The sequence below is a fragment of the Elephas maximus genome, chromosome 13 (genome assembly GCF_024166365.1).
Source record: "Elephas maximus indicus isolate mEleMax1 chromosome 13, mEleMax1 primary haplotype, whole genome shotgun sequence".
Lineage (NCBI taxonomy): Eukaryota > Metazoa > Chordata > Mammalia > Proboscidea > Elephantidae > Elephas > Elephas maximus.
The window spans coordinates 80,048,494-80,061,446 of NC_064831.1; the positions used below are offsets into that span (position 1 = coordinate 80,048,494).

The 12,953-nt window shown below is 41.8% G+C and overlaps 1 protein-coding gene across 9 annotated transcripts in view; it reads right to left on the reverse strand.

Annotated features, from left to right (window-relative positions):
* Positions 1 to 12,953, reverse strand: part of AGBL1 (AGBL carboxypeptidase 1) — a 1,130,253-nt gene that overhangs the window by 1,055,990 nt on the left and 61,310 nt on the right. For all 9 annotated transcript variants that reach the window (XM_049905901.1, XM_049905902.1, XM_049905900.1 and 6 more), the window contains 3 exons: positions 9,457 to 9,520; positions 7,361 to 7,507; positions 1,648 to 1,779 (listed from right to left, as the gene is read on the reverse strand). In XM_049905901.1, the coding sequence (XP_049761858.1) occupies positions 1,648 to 1,779; positions 7,361 to 7,507; positions 9,457 to 9,520 (343 nt within the window). The remainder of the gene's footprint in view (positions 1 to 1,647; positions 1,780 to 7,360; positions 7,508 to 9,456; positions 9,521 to 12,953) is intronic.

Sequence of the window (12,953 nt, forward strand, 5' to 3'; positions counted from 1 at the left end):
GGCTCTGTCTGAGAACATAGAATCTATCTTGTTATTCCCCAGAATGGCTTAATCTTTGTAGATGCTCCGTGCTTATTAATGGAATTAGCCAATGAATATGGGGTTATTTTAGTAGTTCTTAGATTAGTTACAAAAAAAAAAGTCACCTATCCACTCCCCATATGAGTACTCTTCCTATTAGTTCAAAGAACAAAGGAAAAGAGTAGAGCAGAAAAGCGAGTGAACAGCTACTGTGTGCCAAGCATATCCATGAACATCGTCTTCATTCCTACTATAAAATCTGTGATTTTTATTGAACTACAATTTTCCAAAGGAGGAAGCTGAGGTTCCAACAGGTTAAGCAACCATGTTACACAGCTCTTTAGATATGGAGTCAGAGTCAAACCCAGACTGTTCTGGTTCTAAGCTCATGTTCTCTCTTCAAGCTCATGTTCTCTCTTCTACAGAGCATTATATCTCAATAATTCTCACTTTTATTTCACAGAAGAAGGGTTCCGAACAGAGAAACGGAAGTCTGTGCTCATTACGTGGGAGATAGGAGGTAAAGAATCTTTTAATAAAAAATGTTTCCATTCAGAGAGGAGGGTTAACATGAGTTTTGGAGTTAGAAAATAAGTCCTCATGACTTATTTTCACTCATTTAAGTTTTTTTTTTTTTGTCTTAGGATTTTTTTTTTAGCATAAAATGGTAGGTCTCAATACAGGTTTGTTGTGATAATCGGAAATAACCGCATCAGGAGAGGGCAAATAAGTATAAAGCCAGGTGCTATGGCATATCTCGTTGTTACCTGGAGGATTATGTTGAGAAGGATCATGAGGTAAAATTTGGCAAAGGGTGTTGTACTCAGTGAGTAGCTTCCGGGACATAGTAAGGAGATTTTGTAATGTAATTGTTGACAGTTGTAACATACATAGCACTGTACCTTAAACACTCTGTCCTTCTGCCATAGGTCTTTTCCACCTCATATACTATTAGGGAGCCCTGGTGGCACAGTGGTTAAGAGCTTGGCTGTTAACCAGAAGGTGGGCAGTTTGAATCCACCAGATGCTCCTTGGAAACCTTATAGAGTAGTACTACTCTGTCCTGTAGGGTCGCTATGAGTCAGAATCAACTCAACAGCAATGGGTTTGATATTAGTACTATTAGAGAGGCCTAGAATGCAATGGAGTCCCTGTGTGGTGCAGTTACCACACTTCAGCTACTAACCAAAAAGGTGAAGATATGAGTCCACCCACAGGTACCTCACAAGAAAAGCCTGGCAATCTACTTCAAAAAAAAAAAATCAGCCATCAAAAGCCCTATGGAGCACAGTCCTACTCTGACACATATAGGGTCTCCATGAGTCAGAACTGTCTTGACTGCAACTGGTGGTAAAAAATGCTATAATATGATTCCCAAGTAGAAACAATGTTAAGGACTATCTCTAGCAACAGTCTCAATAGTTCTATTTGGCTGAGGAAGAGATGAAGAAATGGCTTCTCACCTCCACAACCTCTGGATCCTGAGTCTCCATATAATATATATATCTGGCTAAGACCACATATATACGTTGCCTATACCCTCCTTCCAAGCAGACCCCAAAATGATTTCCAGGCCTCCCACTCAGCTCTGAAACCACCCCAGAGAGCAACAATAAAGTCACTTACCACGGGAGGCAAACACACGCAGAGCCCAGAGACAGTGTAGGAGGTTCTGGCTGTGGGACAGGTTTTTCCTGGCCAGAGTCAATGTCACATCGAGTGCCTCCAATTCCAGGGCCTTCTGTCCAAACTTTTTATCTAAGAACACAAATCAACCAGACTCAGTTGCATTTCACAGTGATTCTGAAGGTTGGACGGTACATGGGGCAGAGGAAGAGGAAGAGGGGAAAGGGAGGAGGATAATTATAGCCAAAGAGACTTTTCAGATCTGGGAGAAAGCGCTGCTAAGTAAGTCCCGCTGGAACCAGATGACTTAAAAGAGTTAACTAGAGTTCATATACTGTCCATCGTTCTTCAAGTAATATTTACATGACTGTATGACTCACAAACCCCTCTATCTAAGGATGTTTCTGATTTCTCTCATACATGAACTCCAGTTTATTTGGGTATAAATTTCTTCTTTTAAGATAGTTCTAGAACTGAGGATATTTAAGTGACGTGACATGTGTCATGGATTGGATTGTGGACCCCAAAAATATCTGTCAACTTGCCCGGGCCATGATTCCCAGTGCTGTGTGATTGTCCACCATTTTGTCATCTGATGTGATTTTCCTATGTGTTGTAAACCCTATCTCTGTGATGTTGAGAGCTGGGATTAGAAGCAGTTATGTTAATGAGGCAGGACTCAATGTACAAGGTTGTGTCTTGAGCCAATCTCTTTTGAGATATAAAAGAGAGAATTGAGCAGAGAGACACAGGGACCTCACACCACCAAGAAACAAGAGCCAGGAGAATAGCACGTCCTTTGAACCTGGGGTCAGGGTCCCTAAGCTGAGAAGCTCCTCGCCTGAGCAAGTTTGATGACGGGGACCTTCCTCCAGAGCCAAAAGAGAGAGAAAGCCTTCCCTTGGAGCTAGTACCCTGAATTCAGACTAGACTGTGAGAAAGTAAATTTCTCTTTGTTAAAACCATTCATTTGTGCTATTTCTGTTACAGCAGCACTAGATAACTAAGACAACATAGAAATGCAATGTTGTACATTGAATGAATCCTTCTTTGAACATGTCTGTAAAAGATATGTTGAGATCATTTGGAGAAACTGGAATGAGTGTAAATTATGCAGTCATTGTTAATCTTGCTAGATTTGTGATAATAGTATTACAGTTATATAGGAAAATTATCTTTTCAAAGAAATCCTGAAGTATTTCGGAGCAAAATGCTATCTGTAATTGTCTTTAAAGTATTTCAAATAAGAATAAATAGGTGAAGGACAAAAAGTCTACATGAACCATAGCCTCATCTACCCTGAGACCAGAAGAACTAGATGGTGCCCTGCTACTACTACTGACCAATCCAATCAGGATTGACAGAATAGGAGAAAAATGTGAAACAGAACCTCAAATTTCAAGAAAAAAAAAAATACTTACTGGACTGGTTGAGACTGGAGGACTACCCAAGACTATTGCCCTGAGATACTCTTCAAACCTTGAATTGAAACTAACACCTAAGATCACCTTGAAGCTAAATAACAGATTGGCTCACAAAATAATTAATATCATTCATAAGTACTTTTAAAAATCATATATATGAGATCAAAGGTCTACAATTACTTTAAAATAAAGATGAGAATGCAAGGGGGCAGGGAAACTAGATTAATAGAAACAGAACAACCAGAACAGAAATAATGAGAATGTTCACACATTGTGAAGAAAGAACTTAACCAATGTCACTGAACAATTTGTGCTGATATTGTTGAATGGAAACCTAAGCTGCTGTGTAAACATTCACCAAAAACATAACAAAATATTATTTTTTAAAAAAAGAATAAAAGGTGATGGAAATATGGCAAAACATTAATAATTTGATATAATAGGTATATAAGAGGTCATTACTCTCTCTTCTATATGCTAGATAATTTTCATAATGAAAAATGAAAATATTTTTAAGAAAATTAAATTTGCCCCACAAATTTCTCTAAATTGTTACTCCAAATAACCTCTCATCTAGTGTTACAGATAAGTAACAATGATTACTTCAATAATTAGAAAATAAGCATAAAAAATTAGGGAAAAGTACCTTTTATTCTGTTCCTGGCTCCCACTATGATGCCAGGTGGCTGTGCTACCATCCATATTTGTTGGTGTCTTTCCCAAAGTATGATTCCCAGATAGTCATGGTTTGTTTGTTTGTTTGTTTGTTTGTTTGTTTGTTAGAATGGAGTATACTCACTATCAGACTCATCTCCAGTGGGTTACTTAACTTTGGGTCTACTATGAGGAAAAAAGACACTGTACCCTAAACCTGATTTAGCAATATTTGCCTCTGGACCAAAGAACACCAGCTAAGAGATTGTGACTAAATCAGCATGACCTTATTAGAAAAAAATTATCTCACTCCATCCATGAGCAGCCACCCTCATTTCTGTTCTGTTCAGACCAGCCCTTGGCACCTTGAATGTCAATGTCAAGGACTACAAACTTTTGATAGTTGAAACTGAGGTAATTATTACAATGGTAATATTAAGATCAATAACTTGGAAATCACTGCCCTGATGTATCTCTTGGAGCCCCGGTGGCTCCAAAAGATAAGAGCTTCACTGCTAACCAAAAGTCAGCAGTTCAAATCCACCAGCTGCTCCCTGGAAACCCCATGGGTTCTACTCTGTCCTATATGGCCACTATGAATTGGGATCAACTTGATGACAACAGATTTGGCTTGGTTTTGATGTATCTTTTATCTCTGTTTTTTATCTTGTGATCTATATGAGTCTTGTCTGTCAGGCCCCTGGCCCCACATGCTAAGTATGTAACATTCAATATTTCATTTAATCCTCGTAAAAAATAGCAACCCTAAAATTAAGTACTGATACCCTCACTTTTGGTCAAGTGGAGGGTCAGCAAAAATGAGGAAAACCCTCAGTGAGACGGATTGACTAAACAGCCACAACAATGGACTCAAGTATGCCAACGACCATAAAGATGGCACAACTAGGCAACATTTTGTTCTGTTGTATATAAGGTCAGAGGAGGCCTGGTGGCGCAGTGGTTAAGCACTCAGCTGCTAACCAAAATGTCAGGTTTATCAGCTGTTCCAGTGAAGAAAGATGTGGCAATCTACTTCCCTAAAAATTTACAGCCTTGAAAACCCTATGTGGCAGTTCTACTCTGTTCTACAGGGTTGCTATGAGTCAAGATCAACTCAACAGCAGTGGGTTTGGTTTTGGTTTATATATATGATTTCACCATGAGTGGGAGACAACTCAATGGCAACTAACAATGACAACAACAACCCCTACATTGGAGTCCCCAGGTGGTACAAACAGTTAACATACTCAGCTACTAACTGCTAACCAAAAGGGTAGAGGTTCATGTCTACCCAGAGGTGCCTTAGAAGAAAGGCCTGGCAATCTACTTTCAAAAAATCAGCCATTGAAAATCCTCTGGAGCACACATAGCTTTGCTCTGACCCACACGGAGCCATCATGAGTCAGAATCAACTCACTGGCAGCTGGTTTTGCCCCCACTTTACAGATAAGGAAACAATGGTTCAGAAAGTTTAAGTAGCTTGCCCAAGGCCCCTCGGCTGTCAGGATGAGCCTAAAACCAAACCTGACTCCCAAGCTTATGTCAGTTACCACCAGAGTATATCACGACTCTTCTGTCTTTGCCTGGAGCTCACTTGGCTACTCTTTGCTTTACTGACTTCTTTCCATGCTTCAAGTTTCACCTCAAATGTCACCTCTCCATAACCAAACTACCTCAGAGTAACCTCACACTTTCTTTCCATTACAGCATTCATCATAGCCTGCTATCATCTAGTTAATTACTTATTTACTTTCCAGCCTTCCCAGCTTGAATATAAGCCCACAAAAGTGGGTCCCCTATCTGTCTTGGTCATTATGGAATTCCCAGTACCTAGAATAGTGCCTGGCCCTAAGAAACACACAGTAAAAAATCTGTTGAATATTCAATGAGTGGATTTTATTGCTTTTGTCTGGGACATGCTTTTGCTAGTGATGACACCTGGTGCTCAGCCATCATTTGTGGAATGTTGAATGTTCTCAAAGCAGAGATGGAAACATGGGAAGGAAAGAGTGTCCCAGAGCCCTCGTACCCTTGGCTGCAGCTACCAGAGCCAGAAACGAAAAGACCCATTTTTGAGAGGAGCTCTGCTTCTCCCTTGTGACATATATAAGGCTCTGACATAATTAGAGATTAATAGACATTTTGGTTAGTTTGCAATGTTTGCATAGGTCCTGAGTACCCTGGTTTTTAAACTGTGCTCCAGGAAGTTCTAGGGTTTTAGAGAGGTGTTTCAGTATCTTCTGCAGGGAAAGAGAAGTGGGGACGGAGCATAAGTAGATGGAGGTCCAAGTCCCCAACTTTCCTTCAACTAGGGAAACCCCACTTCTGTGTGGTTTATTGTGGTGGGTTGAAGAGTGTCTCTGAAAAATCTGTGCCCACCTAGAACCTCAGAAAGTGGTCTTATTTGAAAATAAGATCTTTGCAGATGGAATTCTTAAAGATGAGGTCATACTGACTAGGCTAGGCCTTAAATCCAGTGACCACAGTCCTTATAACAACAGGAGTATCTTAGTCATCTGGCGCTACTTTAACAGAAACACCACAAATGGATGGCTTTAACGAAGAGAAATCTATTCTCTCATAGTCTAGCAGGCTACAAGTCCAAATTCAGGGTGCCAGATCCAAGTAAAGGCTTACTCTCTCTGTAGGCTCTGGGGGAAGGTCCTTCTAGTCAATCACCCCCTAGACTAGGAGCTTCTCTGCACAGGAACCCCAGGTCCAAAGGACATGCTGTTCTCCCAGTGCTTCTTCCTTGGAGGTATGAGGCCCCCACTCTGCTTGCTTCCCTTTCCTTTACTCTCTTGTAAGATAAAAGGTGGTGCAGGCCACACCCCAGGGAAACTTCCTTTGCATTGGATCAGGGATGTGACCTTAGCAAGGGTGTTACAATACCACACTAATCCTCTTTAACATAAAATTATAATCACAAAATGGAGGATAACCACACACTACTGGGAATCATGGCCTAACGAAGTTGACACATATTTTGAGGGACGCAATTCAATCCATGACAAGGAGAGAACACTCAGAGAGACACAGAGGAGAAAGTTATGTGACAACAGAGGCAGAGACTGGAGTGATGTGTCTACAAACCAAGGAACGCCAAAGATTACCAGCAGCCACCAAATGCTAAGAGAAGCATGGAACAGATTCTGCCTCAGAGCCTCCAGAAGAAACCAACCCTGTGGACAACTTCATTTCAGACTTCTGACCTCCAGAACTGTGAGACAATACATTTCTGTTGTTTTAAGCAGTACGTTTTGTGGTAAATTGTTACGGCTGTCCTAGGAAACTAATACACTTATACACAATGTCCATTCTATATAAAATGCGATTCGTAGAAGTGTCCCGTTTCTTTATAAATGATTGAAAGCTGCCTTGCGGTATCTCTCCTTTTTCCTCCATGTGTCCCATGTCCCATATAGCTCAGGCCTGCTCTGGGCCCTGCCCTAAGCACCATACTTTGGATTAGCTGACAGCTAGGACAACAAAATTATCTCTCCTACAGGGCTACCCCTGTAGCCACCAAAGTGACCAGGACACGTTGTTTCCCCATACAAGCTCCCCAGATCACTCTCATGATAACCTCAGGGGCATCTTTTCAGTCATCTTCTGGGATCTGGGAGTGTGGGTACCTCTTAGGCCAACCTTGGCCAGTAGCCGGAGGAGAGGTAGGAGGATATCGTAGTCTGGGGAAAAAGTCCTAGCTGTGTCCACCAGAGTTTGCAGAAGGGCTTCACTGCCACCCTTGCTGATCATGTAGTGAATCCTCCGGTCTGTGCCTGGGGGAGAATCAGAGGAGGGATGAGCCACAAATAGTCATCCTCATTTGTCCTAGCTTAGAAGGCAGAACTCACACTAGAGACAGAGCAAGGATTGGTTCACCTCATCCCAGAAGTCAAAATTGTGTAGTTCTTGAAGCAACCTGTGTTAATGTTAGACCACCAGGTAAGCTGGGGAAAGGTGTGTGTAATGGGGATATATGACGGTATATTTAAGAACCTAGGTGAATTTACCTGCATCCGCTGTAGTTAATGGAGCCTGGAATCCACCTTCCTGAAAACCCATTAGAATCTTCACAGTGTGTGTGTGTGTGTGTGTGTGTGTACATGTATATAAATATGCACACAGGAGTATGTACCATCATATACTTAATAGAAGAGGAAACATAGGTATCCCTCTTTTATTTGTATGAGTGATCTATAATAAGGATTGGGTTGATGGCTTATTTAAAATCATTTTACTGATGGTACAGTAAGATTTTGGTGCTGGCTTTTAGTAATTTATGTGAGTAAAATATGGAAACAACTGGACAGAACACAGAACAAATGCCCCACCATCCTATCTAGGGAGTTTAGAAGAGTGTCTGGGGCTTGGATGAGGTATTGGTCTTTCTATCTAAGAATAATTTTGAACAGGGAGCCTACCTTGACCTGGGACAAGGTCAAAAAGAAGTGATACCATGTCTATCTGGAAGGGATCCTGGGTGATTCTCTATGCACTGGGCTTGGTTGACCTAACCAAAGGTGGCTGATAGGGTGGGACATTTTCAGCAGACAAGACTCTCTGATCTTTAATCTTCATGAAAAGTAGCATCCTCTACCAAAGAAGCAGTAATCACTGCCTGTATCAGAACAAAAACTCGAAGATTTCGTTCTGAGTGTTTCAGACCCGCTGGACAACTGAGGAGTCCCCAGGTGGTGCAAATCATTAACACACTCGACTGGATGTTCTAGTCAACTCAGAGGCTCTTTGAAAGAAAGGCCTGGCTATCTACTTCTGAAAAAAAAATCATCCATGAAAAACTCTATGGAGTACAGCTCTACTCTGATACACGTGGGGTTGCCAACTCAGATCAGCTGGTTTGTACAAACTGAAGACAGTACTAGCCCAGAAGGCAAGTAGCTTCACTTAGAGACGGTAACTCACTGAGCAGACTGCAGGGAAGTTGCCCTGCCAGTGGAGGGCACCACAGCCTGTGGAAAAACCCTGATATAAATGAGCCCCTTCTGTCAAAACTATAATCTTGAGGCTCTGTGGCTTTGGTGTGTCATTAATTTAGAACTACATATTATTTTTTTCTTTCTGATGTACCGTGGCTAGCATATATAGAAATAAAAATTGAGCGAATGCTGGAATGCCCAAGAGGCTGTATTTTCCAGGGCCTTCAGCAAGAGCTTGAGCTAATAGAGGCATGCCCCAGTTAACTCAGTTGATTTCATTGAAGTCAACTTTGTCATCTGACCTCAATGGCTACCACACTTCCAAGTCTATCTCTACCTTGTATTCCTGTCTCCATTTGGCATTTGTAAGACAGCTGCTACTACTTGGCCCTCTTAATGGGCCAGGGTGGAGGGAAGCTGAGAAAGAAGAGGACATAGAACCACTAAGGTTCGCCGAGGAGAGGACCAGAAATGGGCACAGGTCCTGTAGGTGTTTGGCCCCACTGATGAGAAACCATAGATGATCACTCCAGAGCCTAATTTCCTCGTAAGGCTGGGTCACCCTCTGGGCTGCGGGTGATAAGACCAAGGAGCCCAAAGTACAATCAGTCTAGTTTACTCCAGGTCTTATTAACTTCAGGGGAAAAAGTAGCTGGCCTGGTGATTCTGTCTTTCACAGGAAACTTGAGCTAGATCAAACAACCTGCCACCCAGGTTCCTAAGAGAGCTCACAGATGGCATGCTCCTACATCCACCACTTGAGGGGATGAGGGCACAGGCCTACTCACCAACAGAAAGCAGATCGCCAAGGACTTGGAGGATGCTCAGGATGGACTCTCTGTCTGAGGATCTCTGAAATGAGAACAAAAGAAGCCATCCTTAAAAGAAAGGCAAGAGAAGGGAGGCAGTCTGGTCAGAGAGGCACAGGAAATGCGAACATCATGATCCTCCTTAAACAATAACAATGGGGAGCCTCACTGAGATGTAAGGGTTCCAGGAGCTCTGGCTCTGTATTTAGTCCTCAGAACCCCTCTCTGGGGACTTACCTTGTAGTGTTGTTGTTGTTGTTAGGCGCCCTCGAGTCAGTTGCAACTCATAGCGACCCTATGCACAACAGAACAAAACACTGCCCGGTCCTGCGCCATCCTCACAATTGTCGCTGTGCTTGAGCCTGTTGTTTCAACCCACTGTGTCAAACCATCTCATTGAGGGTCTTCCTCTTTTTTGATGACCCTCTACTTTACCAAGCATAATATCCTTCTCCAGGGACTGATCCCTCCTGATAACATACCCAAGGTATGTGAGATGAAATCACATCATCCTTGCTTCTAAGGAGCATTCTGGCTGTACTTCTTCCAAGACAGATTTGTTCGTTCTTTTGGCAGGCCATGGTATATTCAGCATTCTGTGTCAACACAACTCAAAGGCATCAATTCTTCTTCAGTCTTTCTTATTCATTGTCCAGCTTTCTCATGCATATGAAGCGATTGAAAACACCATGGCTTGGGGTCAGGCATATCTTAGTCTTAGAGGTGATATCTTTGCTTTTCAACACTTTAAAGAGATCTTTTGCAGCAGATTTGCCCAGTGCAATGTGTCTTTTGATTTCTTGACTGCTGCTTCCATGGGTGTTGACTGTGGATTCAAGTAAAATGAAATCCTTGACACATTCTTTTCTCCATTTTTCATGATGTTGCTTATTGGTCCAGTTGTAAGGATTTTTGTTTTCTTTATGTTGAGATGTAATCCATACTGAAGGCTGTGGTCTTTGATCTTCATCAGTAAGTGCCTCAAGTCCTCTTCACTTTCAGCAAGGTTGTGTCATGTGCATAACACAGGTTGTTAATGAGTTTTCTTCCAATCTTGACGTGCCATTCTTCTTCATATAGTCCAGCTTCTCAGATTATTTGCTCAGCATACATATTGAATAGGTATGGTGAAAGGATACAACCGTGATGCACATCTTTCCTGACTTTAAACCACACAGTATCCCCTTTTTCTGTTTGGACTTCTGTTCATGCCTCTTGATCCATGTACAGGTTCCTCATGAGCAAAATTAAGTGTTCTGGAAATCCCATTCTTTGCAAGATTATCCATAATTTGTTATGATCCACAGAGTTGAATGCCTTAGCATCTTTCTGTAGTAACATCAGCAAAATGGGCAAAAGTGTAAGCATTGACGATTTACACAGGAACAATAAGACTAAAGGGGCTTTGTAGACCAAGGTAGCACAGTTCTCATTTTAGTAGGCTTGGATTATTTTATTTTATTTTGTTGTTGTTGTTAAGAAAATAAACAGTGGAACATGCACCAATTCAACAATTTCTACATGTATATTTCAGTGACATTGATTACATTCTTCAAGTTGTACAACCATTCTCACCCTCTTTTTCTGAATTGTTCCTCCCCATTAACAAAAAAATCACTGTCCCCTATGGTTCCTATCTAATCTTTCAAGTCACTGTTGTCAGTTTGATCCCATACAGGTAGTTCTTAAAAGAACACAATACTCAATGCAGATATCCTTTATTAGTTAAGCTAAACTTTGGTTTGAAGAAGAGCTCAGGGGATATTTTTGGTTTAAGGTTTAAATTTTAAAGATTATCTCAGGCTCGGCTTATTTTTAAATAGAGGGCAAAGAACAGAAACAGAAATTCACTAAAATGTTCTGATAGAAAGACTTCCTTGACTGACAGGGAAAATGTCCCTGCCTTAGCCTACAGAAAGTAGGAGCCATGGAGCAGCACAGCAACAGATGTGTCATTCTAGGGAGTTTACCAGACTCTAGTTTTTTTAGTCCTTTAAAATTATGGACTGAAATATGGCTCAAGAAGAAAATAACATCCCTGGATTGGTTTTGCTGACATTGCTGGGTCAACACCCAGCACACCCCATCCTTTTGAGACAAGAAAGGGGGGATATAAGATAAAAGTAACACTGTGCAAATATCACGTAGCTTCTAAAATGCTAGATTCTCTACTTAGTTATGAATAAGGAGCAAGGAAAAGAAAAATAAGAAATGAAATAGAGACATGAGAGAAAGGGGAAAGAAAGAGACTAATAAGATAGAAATTGATTGGAGAGGAATAAATGATCCAGATTCATTTTCCTTTCATTCAGTTATTCATGCATTCATCCCACAAACATTCCTTGGAAATCAGCTATGCTCAATCACCAGAGTAGGCAGTGAGAATGCAAATTGATCACAACCCAATCTGCCTTCGTCAAGCTCTAGGCCTGGCTGAGGTAAATAGCTGGCAGACGATTCCAACCTGAAATGGTAAGGGCTGTGAAAAAGGTAGGCCTGGATGCTCGGGGGAAACCCTGGTGGCATAGTGGTTAAGAGCTACAGCTGCTAACCAAAAAGGGCGGCAGTTCGAAACTACCAGGTACTCCTTAGAAACTCTTTGGGGGTAGTTCTACTGTGTTCTATAGGGTCACTATGAATTGGAATCGACTCGACAGCAACGAGTGGTGGTGGTGGTGGATGCTGCAAGGAGAATCCAAGGGAGAAGCATTTAACCCAGCCATGCCATTGCCTTGAGTGATGAATCTGAGAAACCAAGAAAAAAAAAAGGATGGGGAGGGGTGTATCCAGTTACATCGCAGCCTGGTGTGCTCAGAGGGAGCATGGAAGAACATGGTGACGTTGGAGAATGAAATTGTGTTTAGTGTAACCAATTGAATGAAGCAGACGGAGAAGGAAATTATGAACTCCCTGTGGGCAAGAACTGGGTCTTATTCCCACCACCTAAGGTGTGATAGAAGGCAGTGGTCGTTCAGTGGTAGAATTCTTGCACCTCTTGTGCAGCCATCACCCATCTTTCAATGGAGGCTTGCATATTGTTATGATGCTAACAGGTTTTAGCGGAGCTTCTAGACTAATATGGACTAGGAAGAGAGGCCTGGTGATCTAATTCCAAAAATTGGACAGTGAAAATCCTATGGATCACAATAGTCCAGTCCACAGCCAATTATGGGCATGGTGCAGGACCCGGCAACACTTTACTCCATTGTGCATGGGGTCACCACGATTCAGGGGCCTACTCCAAGGTAGCTAACAACAATGTGTAATAGATAATCAGCACATTTTATGGAATTAATTTCTCAAGCTAAGGAATCACCTCCCTTGCTACAATGTCATTTACTCATACTCCCTGAGAACAAACATTGTCTTAGATTCTTCTCTTGTATCTGCCAGAGGGGATATAGACCTAGACATAGGGTATGCATTAAATCACCACCCCAAGTTGATTCGACCTGTGCTGTCACTGTTGTCTGCAT